This window comes from Parambassis ranga, chromosome 21 (genome assembly GCF_900634625.1).
Source record: "Parambassis ranga chromosome 21, fParRan2.1, whole genome shotgun sequence".
Classification (NCBI taxonomy): Eukaryota; Metazoa; Chordata; class Actinopteri; family Ambassidae; genus Parambassis; species Parambassis ranga.
In genome coordinates, this window is record NC_041041.1 from 3,178,896 (window position 1) to 3,197,347 (window position 18,452).

Sequence of the window (18,452 nt, forward strand, 5' to 3'; positions counted from 1 at the left end):
TAGCTGACAGAGCTGCACACATGAACTCCTCACTAACACTTTCCTACGCTAACCAGCTGTCCCCCCGTGGTTTCAGCCTCGGCCAAACCTTTGAAATGTCCTTCAAGGCGTTAAAAAAAAAAAAAAATAACAACATGCACACAGCTTTGGGTAAAATCCTATTTGTACAGCATAATTACACTTTGAAAAGTTGCAAAGTTTAAAGTTTCAAGACCTTCACTTTTTCTCTTCTCATTTCAGATATTGATCGGGCTCTAAAACGCATGTAAGGCTCGCCGCTCTGCACAACAAAGAGCTTTCTCATTACGTGCTGCGCCGCACACAACTCTGGATGTCTTTAGATTTGATTTACAGGCATTATCAAGGGAAGCAATCAAGAAGAAGAACTCTGTCAATAATTTTCACATCTGTGGAACCACTCTTAATTTGCTCTTAAAACAAAGCTAGAGGCTCTTTGGATGAGGTTATTAAAGAGATAGAGGTTTGGACCGATAGGTGTCCCTAATGTCTTTTTAATGCTTAAAGCAAAGAGAGAAAAGGTTGTTTTTTTTTTTTTTTGTTGGCAACTTTACATACAGCTGTGTTATGATCTTCATTAAAAAGCTCAGTCATACTGCTCAAAGTGGAAGAATTATAACAAATCATTACGCAGAAATGACAAAAAACTGGAAAGTTTAAAAAAATGATTTACAGCTATAATTCATCTTTCCCAAAAGGGAACAGATTAGTCTAGACAAACTTGTTATTTTTGCAGCATAATAAGTATAATTACACAGCAACACTGTGTTTACAGGAACACAGTGATTATGTTGTTGTTGTGAATTTGTTATTGCACCATTAATGCCTGACCCCGCGGCCATGGAGTCAGTTAATGTCAGTTAAAATGTGTTTCTTCATCTTATAAATGTGCTTAAATTAATATGTTTTTTTTTATGGTCTGACATAAAATGTTCCCATCCTGCTTTTGCTGCGGGTGTACAGCATTTTTTAAACTGACCTTTCCTTGTGTTGCGTTGGGGATGCAGTCAAAGGAGAGCCATGGTGTCTGAGTCCACTCCTCCTCCTCCACTTCCTCCTCCTCCTCCTCCTCCTCCTCCTCCCACTACCGTGATCAATAAGGATGTCCAGCTCCATGGGCACCAGGTGCTCATCTCCTCCAGCTGCTTTGAGGAGAAGCGAGTAGAATCGGGCGCAGATGTATCATTGTTATTCATGCAAAAAGAGTCAGGATCAAGTTCATATGAGGCTAAATTGGACACAAAGGGCGAGTTTCCAGGAAATGAGCAGCTCAAATTTGGATTTTGCATGACATAAAACAAACATAAAAGAATGTAGAACCTAATTGTAAATGTGAGGAAGACAACAATTTAACAATGTAGTAAAAATCAGCACTGCTTACCTCAGCATTTTATATCAATAGGCACAATTTATGCTGTAATTAAGTTCAATTTTTAGGTAACTAACTTCCTAATTTTTCCTCTAAATATAAAAACTGTTACACTTATTATAAACATTGAACAAATACAGTATAATAAAACGTTTTATCATCTTATTTTGAACATTTTGGTTATAACACTTACTTTTTAACATTATTCTTAATTGAGATTATGTTGAGAATTAATATATATAATAAGAGAATAGATCAAATGACAAAATAGTGCAGAAATAACGACAAACAAATAATTATTTCTGTACTTTTAAGACTTTGAAATGAACAGGACGGAGAGCATTTGTTTACTGGACGAGAACTCATAGCTCGGTGGGAAATCTCGCGATATCTCGGTGTGGTTACCAGGGGAACGCGATCTTGAAAAGTTGCCTGTCTTCTCTGTTTTCTCTCTCAGAGAAATGAAGAACGGAACCGCGGTGTGGCTTTAGTGCTTCACAGTTTGCTAATCACGGCCACGGCAGCGTCACATATGAAGGAAGAATGCTGTAGAGTGATTCGGCTTTGTTTTTCCATCCACTACGAGGTTAGTACCATCAGTTAGCCATGTAGCGTTAGCTTGCTAAAGCTAACACGATTGTAGTTTTTAGCTAGCGTAAACACAGATTTGACCATCTCCCGTTATCTCTGGCTGCTCCTTCCTGCATAGCGGGGTAGTTGTACGTGTTCTCTATGCAAACACAGACTTTGACCAGTTGTGGTTTGCAGAAACGGTACTAAAATAGCCAGTGATATTACCGGAGTCGATATATATTCGCGTTTACTTTCGCCTCTGGGCTAACGCATTGATGCTTCGCGCTAAAATTCAATAGTGAGCCCTCAGTGTGTACACAAAGCATAGGGTAGCTGACAGCAGGCTGTGCCATCGTGTTACTTTCTATCAGACATGCACTTTATTCACTGTAATCTTGTCCACTCCACAGGTGTGTACCAGTAATGGACGTTATAGTGGGAGTTCAGAGCCAGAGGGGTGTGTTGTGAGGTTTTGTTTACGTCTGTGAGGGAAGAATTAATGAGCAAAATGCCGTCACCACAAGTCCTGCAGCCTGTTCTGAAGATGAAGGTGGATGAGCTGTTCCTCAACTGGCTGAGTGACCCTGCCACTCAGTCACTACTCAAAGATTACCTGGACCTAATCAAAAGTGGACGACCCGTTGACCTGAGCCCTGTGGACGCCCAGAATAAAAAGTCATTCAGCTTCAGTGCCAACAACAACAACGTGGCATCCCAGAAGAACCTGGCAGAGAAGAAACCTGGTCCCCTTAGTGCTACCTCCAGCCCCCCATCTACCAGCACCCTGCCGTCCCGCAGCAGCAGTAATACCAGCAGAGTGACAGGACCCAACAGCAGAGTACTACGGAGGTCTGTCAGCACAAAGAAGGTAATTCATCTCATACTCATACAAAAGATTGAGCATGTCATTGGATGTGAGTCAGCATTTACAGGTTTATACAAGATGGAACCTCATGCCACAGGCATTCATCTAAAGTTTCTTCTAATAACACCGAAACAAGGAGTGTCTCACTGTGTTTCCCTTGAGCTGTGTGGTGTGTGGCAAAAACTTCAGGCTCTGTCTCATGGCACTTATTTACATTTATTATCTCATTATTACATTACACAATTTACATGCAAAACTAAGTTTATAGTTACCTTAACATGCTTAAATTGATTTGTTCAGGCGTATTATTGATTAATTCAGATGCCAAATGTGTTATTGTTAGTATGACATTATACTGTACATACATACAATGTTGCTTATAGCGATTATCAGCAATTGTGGTGAATGTTGTGTGTATGTAGCAGCTTCCGCTGCAGGTTCATGCACTGTGCATGCACTTTTCAGGCCTCCCAGTCTGTTTGCTGACTGATGTCAGTTTTTGATCCTCTGCACTTATGTTTATTTTAAAAGGTTATTTTCCCTGGCTGGCCACAAGAGGCCGCTGAGAGGCCTGCAGCATCAAAGGCCTGGGGGAGACTGTCCACTCTGCACTGTCATAGTGGAGCCTCCGTGTCTGTAGGCATATGTAGTGATTATTAGTCAAATTCTTTCCAAATGTTTAGACCTCACCCATGAATTAGTGCGGTATGAGAGGTGGGAGTGTCTGAACCGAGCCTATCCCTGGCACTCTGGTTGCTGCTTTGCAGCCTGTGTGTTGTAGATCTTTGCTGTGTGACTGAAGTCTCTAGAGATAAATGGCATTTTGCTATGGATGGTTTCAGTTATGGAAAAATTACAGCTGCACATAAACAATTAAAAGGCTCAAGATGTTTCGTAAGTGTGCTCAAGGACTCACACTGTGTCAAGATGTGAAGTGTATTCAAAGCCGGGGCTTGTGGTACAGTGTGGATATTAGTGAGTGTGATGACAGTGAGACAGCCGGACAGCTGGGGCCACGTGCTCCTCAAGACTCCACCTTCTACACGCTGTTTACATGCTAAAGATGGGCATGAGGAGACGTCCAAGCAGTCACTGCTGCGACATCTGTTCTGTCTCTGGCTTAAACTCCAGGAGAACCAGACCTAATAGTAGACAAGAAGTGAGATATTTATGTCTCTCTGTCAAGCTAATGTTTATTATTATTATGTCGAGCATGTAACCAGGACTGACAAGCAACAATATTTCCTTAAACAAAAATATTTTTTGGGTGCCTCCAAATGGTTTTTCACCGGAAACAGAATGCGTTTAATCACAGTTTAATAAACTCAAACATATATTGGATTTTCACTGGTCTAGGCCCCCCTTTTCATCTACTATGTTTGGAACTATGTTCCAATATTTGATGTTTTACTTTTCGAACATGACATTTTGTTTATTAAATAGTAAAAAAAACAACAATAACGCCACATTTACTTTTTGTTTTGTACTGTACAGACTCCATGAATACTGTTGTGCACTTACATAGATTATTGATATGCTGTATAGTGTATATACAGTACTAATTGTATGTATACTGTATATTTGCACACCTTAAATTCCTCTATACATTACACATACGTCCTACCTGCTTGTAGTGTATTTTATTATATTTTGCAAATGGTAAATACCTCTTGTATTTTTGCACATCTGATGCTGGCAGCCAGCATCCATCAGCAGTTTCCCCACATATGTGCCTATGTTTAGTCCACCCTGTACATGCACTAATTAGCTTTTTTATTTTTAGTACCCTGTGTTTGCATGCTATGCTGTTTGTTCCAATGTTGCTACTGGATATACCTGAATTTCCCCTCAATAATCTATTCAACCATCCATCCACCATCCTCTCTGAGTGAGAGGAAAAAAACCTGCACATGGTCACGTAAAATAGATCTAGCCTTAATTTGCAACAGTAAAAATAATATAAACAGACAAACGTATAGCATGTTCTTTATACTTGACGATTTCAGATCAAGATACACATCTTGTCAGACTGCTTGAGCTAGGGTTGACAGACGCCTGCAGACGCCTTATTATTTTCACATCTATGCCTTTTTCTTCTGCATTGACCTTTGCCCCCTAATGACCCCAATGCCCTCTTGCCACGAATTAATACAAAACAACTGTTGGACAGTTTGTGCGTTCTGCTGTGATGCACCATGTGGCATGTGGCCACACTGTGTCACTCAATATTAAAGGGATTGTGAGGCTGTATGAATGTAATACTTCTATTTTAAGACAACAAAATGAATTCCTGCATACAGATGCATTCTTCAAAGGATTACTCAAAAATTCAATTTATGTCACACTGATGCAGCCTGCAACAGCTGGTCTGACTTTGACATCAGATACTGATATAGATAGCCTTGGTTTCCTTGTGTTGGCATTAGATACCCAGAACTCTGCCAGTGAGATGAGGTGTGGCAGCGTATTCATCCTCTGTGTAATTTACTTTGAAACTTGCTTCTATTAGATGCTGCTCATTGTCAGGATGTGTGCTTGCAGATCTTTTATTTACACTATGTACAGTAAATATCAGATTTCCATGAATGCTCGGCTTCAGGTCCGCCGCGCAGCTCGACACATCAAACAGCCTCAGGGTGCAATAGGTCAGACATGAAATATAGAGCAGCAATATGAAGTTTACTTTTGTTCTGTTCTTCTCAGGGTCTGCATTTAGGATCACAGATTTCTCAAGATGCCTTTTTATAACATGCTTGGTGTCGGGCTTAGCAACATAGGAGCTATTTGAAGCAGCAGGGGGTCTAGGGTCACGTTATCATTTGCCTGACCTGTCAGAGAGAACCAGGTGTTAAACTGTTTCCCGCAAGCGCTTTTATTTTAGAGTCCCGGACGGTCACTTGTGAGTCTGCAGAGTGTATTTACAAAGAGTGGTCTGATGATTTTATGTATTGATGTTCCAACAGTGGAAGAGTAGAGGATATTTCTTATGTTGCATCTATTGTTCTAGTACCATACTAGTAGAGCAGCAGATGTGGAGGAGAGTTCAATGCTGCAAATTTTACTTTCTATCAGGAGGTGCCAGAATTCTTCTATGACTGACAATTGTCAATTGAAAAGTATCCTGTTATAACCTTTTATAGTAGAGCTTTCTTCTATTATATATATTTTAATGCATTTCCTGGTAAAGGCTTAAACTGTCATTGGTTTTAAAGGGTGAAAAAGATGAAGGTTTAATATGGTAATAATAAGTATACCTGTGGTCTCCCAAGCTGTCGTCATACAGTCGAATCTTTACACTGTTGTGTAAGTATGGGGGGGATTCTTATCTGCAGTGCCTTCCAGACACATTGCTGTGCTTCTTGCGCCATGTAGGCTACACAGTTTTTTCTTTTGAGTTGCATTATACCTCTTACGCAATCTGTCTACATCATGTCCTCCTTGTTGTCCATCCCCAGGACCACTCTGTCAGTCAGTGAGCTCCCTGGGTGATCAGTCAATCTGGCATATTTTAGGCACAAAGTCCCAAATCCCTGCTTTAGACGTCCAGTTGTGCTGGCCTTGATCTTGTACTCATGCTGTTAGCCCACTGCAGCACTACCACAGGCTTGTGAGATGGTTCAGATCCCTTCTGTTTGGATGTTTGGTTCGATCACATTAGTTATGCTGATAGTACTAAAGCCTGCAGAACACAGTATTTGACATATATTGACATATGGGAAAGGCCTTGAGGGATGTTTGATCGGCTTTGCTCCACCCTCGTATAGTCTGTTCCTCCTCTCTGCCCTTTGTTGCCTGTTGTTGTTGTCGTCTCTTAAAGCTCACGTAAAAATACAATTTTGTCATGTGACCGTATTGAATTCTAACACATCTGCACCTGCTAATGGACTCTAACTCCAGACTGTGTGTTTCATAATCTAATCTGTTGCGCAATGGAGCGGACATGACTGGACACATGTTTGTGTACAAATCAGATTTAGCAGATTTAGACACATTGTGGGGTCAGTCTGAGTTCTCATGTTCCTCTGTTTGTCACAGTGACCCATCAGACGATGGACATGATGGCAGGTTAGCAGCTTGTCTCAATCATAAAGGCGGCCTCTCAAGGGGATATTGTTTGGACATCCTGCCTGCACGGACACTCACACTGGGAAAATCAATCCGGCTAGAGTGGGATTTGGGCCGTATCTGGATATATCCTGATTTTTTTTTCTGAGTGTGAACACCGCGAATCCGGCTATATCCAGCTTGGTTTCAATCCACCTCTAGGAGTTGGATCTAGCCGGGTTGGCTCAAATGTGGCTCAGGTCTGAATGCAAATGCAGCTAGCGAATCCGGCTAGCGACATGATACTTCCGGTTCATGGGGACAGTGTCCGGGTCGCGTACAAAAGCCATATGTAAACAACCATCCTTATGACAGCTTTGCCCCGAGTTTATTTTCGACAGGGCTACAAAGGAATAAACTGCTTTTTAAACCGAAAAAACGAGCGACGCGGAACAAACAAAAATGCACGACACATGCACACATGCGGCCCTACTGAACCTGAACACACTCTGTATATTACGAAGTGCCACCTAGTGGTTTGGAGGACCGCAAACAAGCCGGGTTAGGCCGGATTGAGCGCAGACACGCATATATGGTAGCCAGATTTAAAAATAGGTCTGAATGTATCCAGCTTAAAGGCTATCTGGATTCAATCCCGCTCTAGCTGGAGTGACTTTCTCCAGTGTGAACGGGGCCATAATAGTTAGGTTAGTGGAACTGCTTGCTAGAGCTATTCTTTTTTTACACTGTCAGTGCCGTTCTCCTCCAATTGTGTGTGTGTTTTTAAAACAGTGGGTCTATTTTTATAGGTGTAAAATAGCACATTGTTCTACCTGCTGTTTTGTGACGTCTCTGTTTATGGAACAGACCTCAGGGTTTGTTTAACATGAACATGAGAGCTGATGGGTTTCATGTGGTCTGCCAGTGTTTTTGGCTTTGGTGTTTTCCTTTCCATGTTTTTGTTTTGAATTGATCTGCAGCCATTGTGAAAAGCCATCATACAAACAGCTTATCAAGCATGTGCAGTGTGTCCTGTGTGGAGGACAACAGGAACTGGGTTTGAGCAGAAACCAGTGGAAAACTGTGGACTTTGATCCTGTCGTCTAAAAATACCACAGGCCTGCTTTTAGTTTCTGTATTACAGTAACCACAGATGTGAGTTTATATTTATGTATTATTCTATTGTGGACATCACTGTGCCAGCCTTGTCTAATTAGCGCTCGTATCAGTAGCCATGTTGGGCTATCCCCCATGTACAGTCGGCGGCGCAGCTGTTGGATCAGAATATTTATGGAGAATTGATGTAATTGCTATCATTCCAGGACAGCAACCACCGGAAGTGGATGTTTGTTTGAGGAGTAAATCTACACACTCTTGTTTCTCCTGATCCAGTTTCCTCATGGATTGCCTAAACAGCGCTGGTGGTGCTTTTAATAGGCGCAGACGGGTTTGGTCATCAGTCTTTGAATTTGACATGTCCCCCCCCCCCCCCCCCCCCCCCCCCCCTCTCCTCCTCCTCTATTGCCCATCAACTATAATAAGACATGGAATGGCTGGCAGCCCAAGCTTGCAAAGTGAAGGCAAAACAAAGCCCACCGGTTGGTAAGGTGAAGAATGGTTGGAAATACGTACCATGTCACCTACCTATCAGATTGTCATAGCATGTTCATTCTCTTCAGTGGCATTCTGTTACTCTAATTAACACTTATTGGGAGATATAGTAAATATTTCATATACAGCTTTTACTGGTTTCCATCTTAGAAGGGTGTGGGAGCTTTTCAGAAGTCACTGAGTAGTGTGTCATCATGTTATGACGGTGCATCCTCAAGTGGACCCAGTGGCTGCCGCAGGCTGCAACAACAGGTCTGTCTCTTTTCATAACCTTCCATGAGCACTGAGGAATGCAAACTGGAAAGGGCAGATCCACCGCACACACCCCTCCCATCCCACACATACACTAAGAGACTCCCACACACATGCACCCAGTCACTCCTTATCTCCCCAGCAGCTTTGAGGCAAGGGCTCCCTGACCCCACAGAGAGAGAGAGAGAGAGAGAGTGTGTCAGTGTGAGTGTGTGCGTGTGTGTGTGTGTGTGCACGTTAGGTCGAGACCGGGACACAGCAGCAGGCTGAGCTGAGATTGTGCGACCAGATCTGGAATGGGAGAGAGAGTCACAGTAGCAGCTGCTCCCTTGCATTAAGAGGCTCTCACTCTGACAGAGGACAATCACAGGGACACACACACACAGAGGACCTCCACTGAATTTTACTCTCACAGGGCTGACTGCAAATCAAGAGGATAACGCTGGATTGAGAGTTGTGTGCGTTTGTGTATATGTGTGCCCCGTCCCGTCTGGAGCGAGGATGAGGATGAGGGAGCTGTCCCTGCGTCAGGACCCTGACCTGAGGAAGGAGCTGGCTCTGCTGGCACGAGGATGTGACTTTGTTCTGCCCTCTCGGTTCAAGAAGAGGCTCAGAGCCTTCCAGCAAGGACAGGCAGGTGTTTGTGTGAGCGTTCTCTCTACCACCGCTGGCCTGTCAGCCACGGGGGGGCTGGGCCGTTCATGTGATCTTAGTATTTAGAATGCATTGTGCAATTTATGTTAAGGTGCACCCGCTGAGCATCAACACGCCTTCTCACATTACTGGGCTTTATGAAGTATGAGTGTTGTGCAATCATTTAGACTTTTTGAAGGACTAATGATCATTTCCACAGAGAGACATGAGGCGAGATGTTTCCTTCTGTGCGGTGTGTTGTGCTCATTTGCTCCGCTGTCCCCTTTCAGACCGCATCTTTGTGCGGTGAATGTGTAAAATGTCATGTGGCTTAGCAGTTGTGCTCAAGAGCTCTGCTAGTGGTTAGCATGAAGTGAGAGAGAGAGAGAGAGAGGGGACAGTGCAGGGCAGGGCAACAGGAGATGTTTATGTCCTTTTATAGCCATGGCTGACACCAACACACAGGACAGAGGAGCAGCAGCATTCATCAGTTTAAATGAGCAGATTATGACTGACTGAACACAGCAGAACAGTCGATGCTGATGCACAGAAATCAACATGTATAGAAGATGACTTAAAACACACACCCCTCTAAATGTCTTTATTGAGTTATTGTTAGAAGTTTTGCTTCATGCAGACTAGGTAGATTTGTTAAAAGGAACAATAGGTAGAGTGTGTTGAACCAAAACAAACACCTGAGGCTGTTCTTATATTCCTTAGTAACCGGGTACTGAGTATCCGTGTGTTTATGTGATTACTAAAGGCCACAGAGTGATTCAGTTAGCAAATTCTCGAGTCATGTAAATAGTCTTTGGATATGAGATGACGATTACGAGCGAAGCATGCTCCGCTCGAGCTGTTTTTAGTAACCGGCTGATATGTAGCAACATCACAGCACATTTGGCTCCTCATGCAGAATGGCTATAAAAATATAATATCCAGCTTCAGCTACTCGGCTTCATGTTTTGTACACTGTGTAGATTTTTATCGCTGTATGTATGTATGTATGTGATGTTGTGCGGTATGTCTGACGTAGTAATACCGTACTGTACCTCCTGTCTGGGGTTCAGAGGTAACACATGCTGTACATACACGACATGCCTGCCTTTAATCCTATATGTAGGCCTGTTATTGTCAACTACCGTGTCTGTAATTAGGAGCACTGTCTAAACTCGCTCTCTTGTTGTAGTGCATCATTTTGCAATCATTTCGTTCTCATTGTGTGGGTATTGTGGCTTCCTACCAGTAAATTAAATTTAGCGCTATGTACCGAAACCCTGAGGTGTGTGTGGTTTACTTGGAGACATTAGTTCAGTTTGATTTGCTCATTTAAATGCGCTTGTTCATGCATGTTTAGTCAAATGTATTGATCTGGCTGATACTTTTATTCCTTTACTTTATAAATTGTATACATCACTTTCATGGCTGCGCCATGTTTCTTCTTGATTCCACCCTCCAGTTAAAGACCGAACACACATTAGGGCTTTTTTTTTTAATGATTGATGAACAAAAATTACCACAATTATTTGAATTACCTGACATGAATCCTCCCTGTCACTTATTATTTGTGTTTATTATATACATGGCATTAATTACCGCTGATACATATTAGTGGAAATCCATTACAGGGTGTATTATAGAGGAATCTCAGTCACGGGGTATCTATTACAGATAAATGGATAATGATTATGAATGCTGAGTAGTCAAAACTCAGGGGAATCTGAGAGCTGTGGTTATATGAGTGCTGGCTGTGTGTGGAGTTTGCGTTAAGGCGGGCCTCGGCACGCGCTGGAGTCCTCAAGCTGAGTGGTGTTAGCATTTGCTAGCACCAGTGGCTAACAGTTCCTGTGTCTGTCTGTGTGTGTGTGTGTGTGTCCTCAGGCCCAGGTGAAGACGGAGGAGCCCGTCACCACAGCACTGAGTGAAAGCATTCCCAAGTTCTACTTCCCACAGGGCCGGCCCCAGGCCAACCTCAACATCGACGGCCTCATTTCCAAAATTGAGAAAATATTTTCCCAATTCCCAAATGAAAGGGCCACCATTGAGGACATGGGGCAGGTTGCCAAGGTGAGAATGTTTGATGATTTTTAAAATGTCCCTGATATGTTAGGTTTCCTTAGGGAGGTCTGAAAGTGATTTAACAGAGTGATGAGTCTGGAACCGTGTCTGTTTAAACTGTATGTTGTTGTTTATTGTGTTCCTCTCTCTCTCTCTCTCCCTGGCCTCCCTGGTCTCTTTAGGCCTGTGAGTGTCCCCTCTACTGGAAAGTGCCATTGTTCTGCTTGGCTGGAGGCGACAGGACGGGCTTCGTGTCCGTTCACAAGTTTGTGGCTATGTGGAGAAAGTAAGACAATGGTTACGCTTATTCTCAACAGACCACTGGTGCATTCACTCGCAGCCAAAAGCCTCGTACAATCTTAACAATGATGGCCACTCGCTGGGGATCGCAGCTCTCTGCTATTATCCCATTATCCTTTTCAATTCTAAACTGAAATTGTTGCCCTCATAAACACCACAAGGGGGAGGTTTCCGTGCATCTGTACAGTATATATATACATGAAAACATCCATTCAGTGACTTTCTGTGTGAAACTGAAAGGAATACCACGGGGCTTTGAGAATTTCAGCCGTGTGCAATAGACATGCTCTTGTATTAATGTGAGAGCCTCCAGAGGACTGCACAGGCCTGGCCTTTGACTCCAGCTCATGACTGAGCCATTCTTAGATGAGGGGCCACAACAGACACTCGTATTATTTTCTTGTTGCTACCATAACACTCCGTGCTTATAATCACCCGGCAGCAATTCAGAATCCTAATTTCAGAATATATTTATACTGTACCTGCGCTTGCAATCCTTAGTAAAACTTGGAAGACTGATTTTAAAAAAAGACAGAACACAACGGCCAGAGTAGGGAGTAACCTTGCAACCATCTGTTCTCTCTTTTCTTTCTCCAGAACTCTGCAGACCTGTCACGATGATGCTTCTAAATTTGTGCACCTCTTGGCCAAGCCTGGCTGTAATTACCTGGAACAAGACGACTTTATTCCATTCCTGCAGGTACTGGCTGCAGCACACCCAGGGAGAGGGGGGCTGGACTTGGCAGTTGCATTGAAATTGCATTGGCTTGGGTGGTGCAAACTGGACTTAATTTTCAGACAGTCCTGCTGAGGCAGAGCTTTTTTATGTGGTGGAGGACTAATTCAGGGACCTCACTGTAAGCCAGTAATAAGGTATACTGAAGGGAGATCCCCCCCCCCCCCCGATGCAGGATTTAAGCCCAGCACTTAATACAATGAGATGATAACGTGACACACATTGTGAAATGATATTACAAATGGTGGGCTCGTTCGTTTGTGTTAAAAGCCATGTTTAATTGAGCGCTTGGAAAGTCTTCCATGTGGACCTGCTGTGGTGGCTGTTTGTGTCCTCAGTCCAGCTGACAGGCTGTCAGTGTGCCGCTCCGGCCCCACCCTGCACCTGATTCATTTTCACGCTGGCAGGGCAGCCGGTCCAAGCTGAACACGTTAGCATACCAGCAGAGATGCCTTGTGGCACGCGTTGTTTAATTTGTACAGCTCGGCCCGGGCGAATCGTCTTTGACCGTTTTGATGAATGAAAGGCGGATTGCAGTGGAGTAGATTTGACTGTCCCCGCCTGTTTCCTGTGCCCTGTGATTTATGTGTTTCTCTATGATTTAATTTCTCACAGTAAGAGTCAAAGAGGCACGACGGCTGCCCTGAAATAAGGCCTTTTAATTTCATTGCCGCCTTCGCATTTATGTCAACCCCCGGTCGAATGAAAGGAAGGGGGGGGGCAGAACAAAGCAAAAAATAAAAAACACGAGGGAGTTTCACGGCTACAGTTTATTTGAAATGCAGCACACTTCCTTTGACTTTATGGCGTAAGGTGGGAGAGAAGGTTAACAGCTAGCAAACATCTTTACAAATCAAAAAGCTCATCCCAGAACCGGTTCAGCCGGTGTTTGGGATTTCAAAGAAACCTTTCAGTTGGACGGTCCCTCTCTCTCTCTCTCTCAATGAGGCCTGGAGCCTTTTGTTATAGCACAATTTATAAAGCATATGGCATGACAGAGTGATGTAGATAGAAACTGGCAACTTCTGATGTTTGAATCAGCGTGCATTTATTTTCCTGCTTTGAACGTGTTCTGTCAACTAAAAAAGACCGAGACAGATGTGGTCTGCTGTTGGAAAGGATTGAAGTGAACATATGTATTTGTTAGCATGCTGGCCGTAGCATGACACACTGAGCTGGTCTGTAACATTTGTGTGTGTTTGTTCACTTTGTCATGCTGTAAAAGGACAGACAGCGATCTGACTGGGCTTTTATGTTTTCAGGATGTGGTGAACACACACGCAGGCCTGGCCTTTCTGAAGGAGGCGCCGGACTTCCACTCACGATACATCACCACAGTGCGTTACTGTAACATGGACACGGCACTGATTTATAAGAGTGCGGTTGTGTTTTGTCGTACGAACACTGTTCACTGTGGTTTTTCAGGTGATTCAAAGGATATTTTACAATGTGAACCGGTCATGGACGGGGAAGATAACATGTTCTGAGCTCAGGAAAAGCAACTTTCTTCAGGTAAATTGCCTATTTGTCCTGAAATGTACCTCACAAAATATATATAAAACAGCTGCCATGAAACGGTTTGTTGTACCAGGCTGTTGGAGATATTAACATGGCAGTCAATGGGGACTGACTCGTCTAAGGAACCATGACTGACTGATAACTTTACTCTCTCTTGCCGGCCAGAATGTGGCGTTGCTGGACCAGGAGGAGGATGTGAACCAGCTGACGGAGTTCTTCTCTTATGAGCATTTCTACGTCATCTACTGCAAGTTCTGGGAGCTGGACACTGACCACGACCTCTACATCGACCCGAAGGACCTGGCACGGCACAACGACCAAGGTGCACGACCTTCCTTCACCTTTCTTCCTCTCACTTTTCTTTAACCTTTCCTGCCACCTGACGACACGGTCGGTCCACAGACACTAACGAGAAATGACATTTGTAATGTTATGGGGCCAGGTTTACTGCCCACACCGCCAGGAAAAAGATTTGTCTTTGACGCCTCCTCCTCACACACACACACACACACACACCCCCCACCACATGTTGCTGGTTGATGGCCTGTGAGTGAGGCAGGGGAAATGAGACACAAGATCAATAAGAGAGCAGCATATATACTCCGCTCCAATGACGCCATGTCTGGAGCAATTTCTACCACTATATGGTCAAAATGATGACCGGAGGATTTATAGTATTGTCAAGATGAAAAAGGGAGCTGCTCTGCTCCTGCCTGGATTTACAGTCTGTGAGAATGGATTACATGTGTTGTGCAAAAGTTGTACAGTAACTGAGAGAGCTGTTGTCTCGGAGAGAAAAGACATTTTTCTTCCCGGCAGTAACCTCTTTGCTGTATATATTTTCCAGCCATTTCACACAAGATGATTGAGAGATTATTCTCAGGAGCAGTAACGAGGTAAGAAGAAAAAAAACAGCACTGAGGTGAAAAAGATGGCTGCCTCGTCTCCTGCGCCAGCTTTAATATTAGTTTGGTGGTTTGTTCCCTCAGGGACAGACGTGCGTATAAGGAGGGGCGGCTCAGTTATGCCGACTTTGTCTGGTTCCTCATCTCTGAGGAAGACAAGAAGACTGACACCAGGTATCCCGACACACGTCCACACCGTCCTTCCTGTTCCTTTCAGCACTGACACTGACCTCTGCCCAAATCCTGTTTCCTGTGTCCAGTATAGAGTACTGGTTCCGCTGCATGGACCTGGACGGGGACGGGGTGCTCAGCATGTATGAACTGGAGTACTTTTACGACGAACAGTGCCAGAAGCTGGAGGCCATGGCTATCGAGCCCCTTCCCTTCGAGGACTGCCTCTGCCAAATGCTCGACCTCGTCAAGCCCGAGGTCGAAGGTCAGGCCTGTTTTACATTTATACACACTCTCAGAAGTTCACACAGCTACGAGTGTAAGAGGTTTGTCCACAGCGGGGGCGGGGGTGGGGGGATCATTAGCAGAGGGGAGCGGTCATAGACGAGAGACTGGACCATTCTGGACCACCAGCTGCTGGTGTCCTCCACCGTGTCAACAAATTCCCTCCGGCACTTAGCTTTTCCACTGTGTTATTTAGAACCGACCGCGGCCGGGCGTGCATGTTTAGTATCGACAGCCACAGCAGGAATGTGACCCTTAGGCAGCTGGGTGCTGTGCTCCACTGTTGGAGTTGTGTAATATAACCTGTAACATCTTTACTCAGTTATTTTTTCCAATTTCAGCATTAATTCAGAGGCATTGTGGGTAACATTTTAGGCCTGTTGCCACCATATACAACTGTATATAAAGAGCAGCTGGAGATGAAGACGTTACATTTGATGACCTGATCCTGACATAACAAACATTTACAGTGTACCTCCTCCAAAACTCTCTCAAACCAGCATTATTCACTGCTTCACCGATATTAAACTCTGCATTCAGTGTCATGCATATTTTATGCATCACAATATTTTACAGTATCTACCATATAACAGCACTTGATTCATCAGAATCTAAAAATAAAGTTGTTGTGAGGCTTCTCTTTTCTTACATATTTCATATCCCTAACTAATAAAAGTCTGTTTTTCATGAGCACCTCAACGGAGAGAACTTATCTTACATCTCGGATTTCTCTGTCCAGGTAAGATCACTCTGCGGGACCTGAAGAGGTGCAAGATGTCCCACATCTTCTTCGACACGTTCTATAACATTGAGAAGTACCTGGACCACGAGCAGAAGGACCCGTTCTCTGTCATCAGGGTGAGAGCGGTGACGTTCTAACGGAATGTTATCGTGAAAGTTTTCTCCTCGGAGGTTGAAGGGATCACGTGATCTTGTATGTGTGTTTTTTAAAAGGAGGCAGACACAGACGGCCAGGAAGTGTCAGACTGGGAAAAATACGCCGCAGAGGAATATGACATACTGGTGGCTGAAGAGGTCGCCAACGATCAGTGTAATGATGTGTAAGTGCACCGCCGCTAACGGTTCAAAACGTTTTTACGTTTAGAAATTTAACAGAGCTGCAGCTTGAGATGTTTGTTTTTTAACATCTGTTGGACCTTTTCTCTTCTTTTCTCAGCATGTTTTTGTTAAATTTTAAATCATTCACTGTAATTCTTTGTGTGATATTAGTGGGAGTAATGATATTATGCCTGCTGAGTGTTAAACGTGGAGTGTGACGAATTCTAATAGATATTTGGAGTATGAGGGAAAGTCGATACACTCATAGACAGCATGCCCCGGCAGATCCTGATGTTCCTCTGATTAGAGGATTGTGTCCTGCAGCAGAGCCCCTCTGAGAGTCAGTCAGTGATAAATGAGGCTGTTGACAGGTATGTTGTGTGGCGGTTTTAGGAACACCACTGACTTCTAAAGGCAGGCTGCTGACCAGAGCAGGTAAGACTCTCAGCAGGGACTAAGTGTTCTCCTCCTCCTCCTCTCTGGGTCTAGTCCTAAACCCACTCCTAGCCTCTACCCAGTCCCCCCCCCCCCCCCCACCAATCTGAGCACACTGTTGACAGCCGACAGTCGCCTTGTCAGCCAGTATCGCTGGGAGTCTGTTTTTTAGCTGGACATCTTTGCCGCTCCTCTGTTCATGCCTTCATGTGGTGCTCCTGTGGCCTTTCCAGTCACACTGGTTTGTTGATGATCTCCTCTCTTTAAAGGAGCAGTTTGACAGTGTGGAACACGCCTGGTTGCTTTCTTGCCAAGAATTACACAGCAGGACAGAAATGTTACTGTAATGGCTACCATGAAGAGCCAGTTAGCTTAGCATTAGGAATCAGCCTAACATTGCCTCTAAAGTTGCCCATCTTTGTGCTAAGCTAAGCTAACTGGCACATTTATTCCATCAAGAAAGCAAACTGTGTGTTCCCTAACTCTCTCTGTAACATGTTCGGGCACATGTTGTATGATTTTCATACAGTTTTGTTTCCCCCGTGTATTTTCTCCTGTTATAAAATGATACCATGTGTCTGATGCCACAGTTTTCCTACTTCCCCTGTGATGGATTCTTTGCTCCATGTCTCTGTTCAGGTATGAGAATCCCGTGAGCCCTTTAGGGCAACACATCACCAACGAGCTGGGCCTGACAAAGAGACACTTCTTTGAGATCCCCAGTCCGCACTGCAACCTGGACCTGGATGAATACGAGTATGAAGATGACTTCGAGTGATGCATCTTCTCTCGAGCACCGTCTGCTCAGCTGTGTTGGTGGAGGACACACAAACACACACACACACACACCTCACCGGACAAAGGACAGTCAGTGTGTTGGTGAAGTGGTGGAGGAGGAGCAGAAGGTCAAACCACATTCATATTTTCCCCACAGAGGACTTCACAGGCGCTGTGCTTTTGACCTTCGCTCCCTCCACACACAGCTAGTTAACAGGTTGTTTTTCCTGCATGTGTAATCTCTGACATCAATAACGTCGGGGCGACTTTTTTTTGGTTTCATCCGAACATCGGTGTTGTGTAATCACATTCACATGAGCCGGATCACATTTAGTTTCACACTGGAAGCTGCTGCTGTTATTGTTGGACAGAAACCATGTTGATTTCAGTCAGGTATGGAACTTATTGGCTAACGTTACATTCCAGTGATCACAGCGAAGGCTTCTCTACCAGGCTGTCAGTCAGACGTTACCGTAGACGCCAAACAAGCCACAGTCCAGCCTTCTGTACACACACACACACACACAGTTCAGACGGCCACACACAGCTGTACAGGTCTGTATTCACTTTAATGTATGCGTGAGATGGGGTTATGTATTATTATTATTATTAAAGATTTATAAATGATTGTAAATATGTATTTTGTGCTTGCTGTGTTGTAAATGATTTGAGCAAGTGTTTTAGATATTTGTTTTTTTTTCTATGTTAAAAAGTACAAAACATTTGTGAATGTACTTTAACAGAATGAAAGGAACAATTTTAAAATGTTTTGCTTTTCTTTGTATTAATAATAATAAAGCCTGTTGTCCAGTGTTTGTTTACTGCAACATTTCTGTTTCGCCC

At 43.9% G+C, this 18,452-nt stretch overlaps 1 protein-coding gene across 2 annotated transcripts; it reads left to right on the plus strand.

Annotated features, from left to right (window-relative positions):
• The first annotated feature begins 1,793 nt into the window (after positions 1–1,793).
• ppp2r3b (protein phosphatase 2, regulatory subunit B'', beta) lies at positions 1,794–18,249 on the plus strand. 2 transcript variants are annotated; one of them, XM_028433787.1, is made up of 14 exons: positions 1,794–1,973; positions 2,371–2,828; positions 11,247–11,432; positions 11,606–11,709; positions 12,321–12,423; positions 13,722–13,796; positions 13,885–13,971; positions 14,143–14,299; positions 14,825–14,873; positions 14,967–15,056; positions 15,143–15,318; positions 16,078–16,196; positions 16,293–16,399; positions 17,472–18,249. In XM_028433787.1, exons 2-14 carry the CDS (start codon positions 2,460–2,462, stop codon positions 17,608–17,610), a joined length of 1,761 nt encoding a protein of 586 aa, XP_028289588.1. In that variant the 5' UTR covers positions 1,794–1,973; positions 2,371–2,459; the 3' UTR covers positions 17,611–18,249. The 2 variants fall into 2 exon arrangements, with proteins under 2 accessions (XP_028289588.1, XP_028289590.1); XM_028433789.1 differs by lacking the exons at positions 1,794–1,973; positions 2,371–2,828 and adding an exon at positions 8,831–9,365.
• Positions 18,250–18,452: the final 203 nt, after the last annotated feature.

Excerpts from the sequence above, each read along its gene's own strand:
- ppp2r3b (XM_028433787.1), top strand. The coding sequence starts at position 2,460 with ATGAGCAAAATGCCGTCACCACAAGTCCTGCAGCCTGTTCTGAAGATG. Across the intron at positions 13,972-14,142 it reads GGAAAAGCAACTTTCTTCAG|AATGTGGCGTTGCTGGACCA; the intron begins GTAAATTGCCTA and ends CTTGCCGGCCAG. Across the intron at positions 14,874-14,966 it reads TTCTCAGGAGCAGTAACGAG|GGACAGACGTGCGTATAAGG; the intron begins GTAAGAAGAAAA and ends TTGTTCCCTCAG.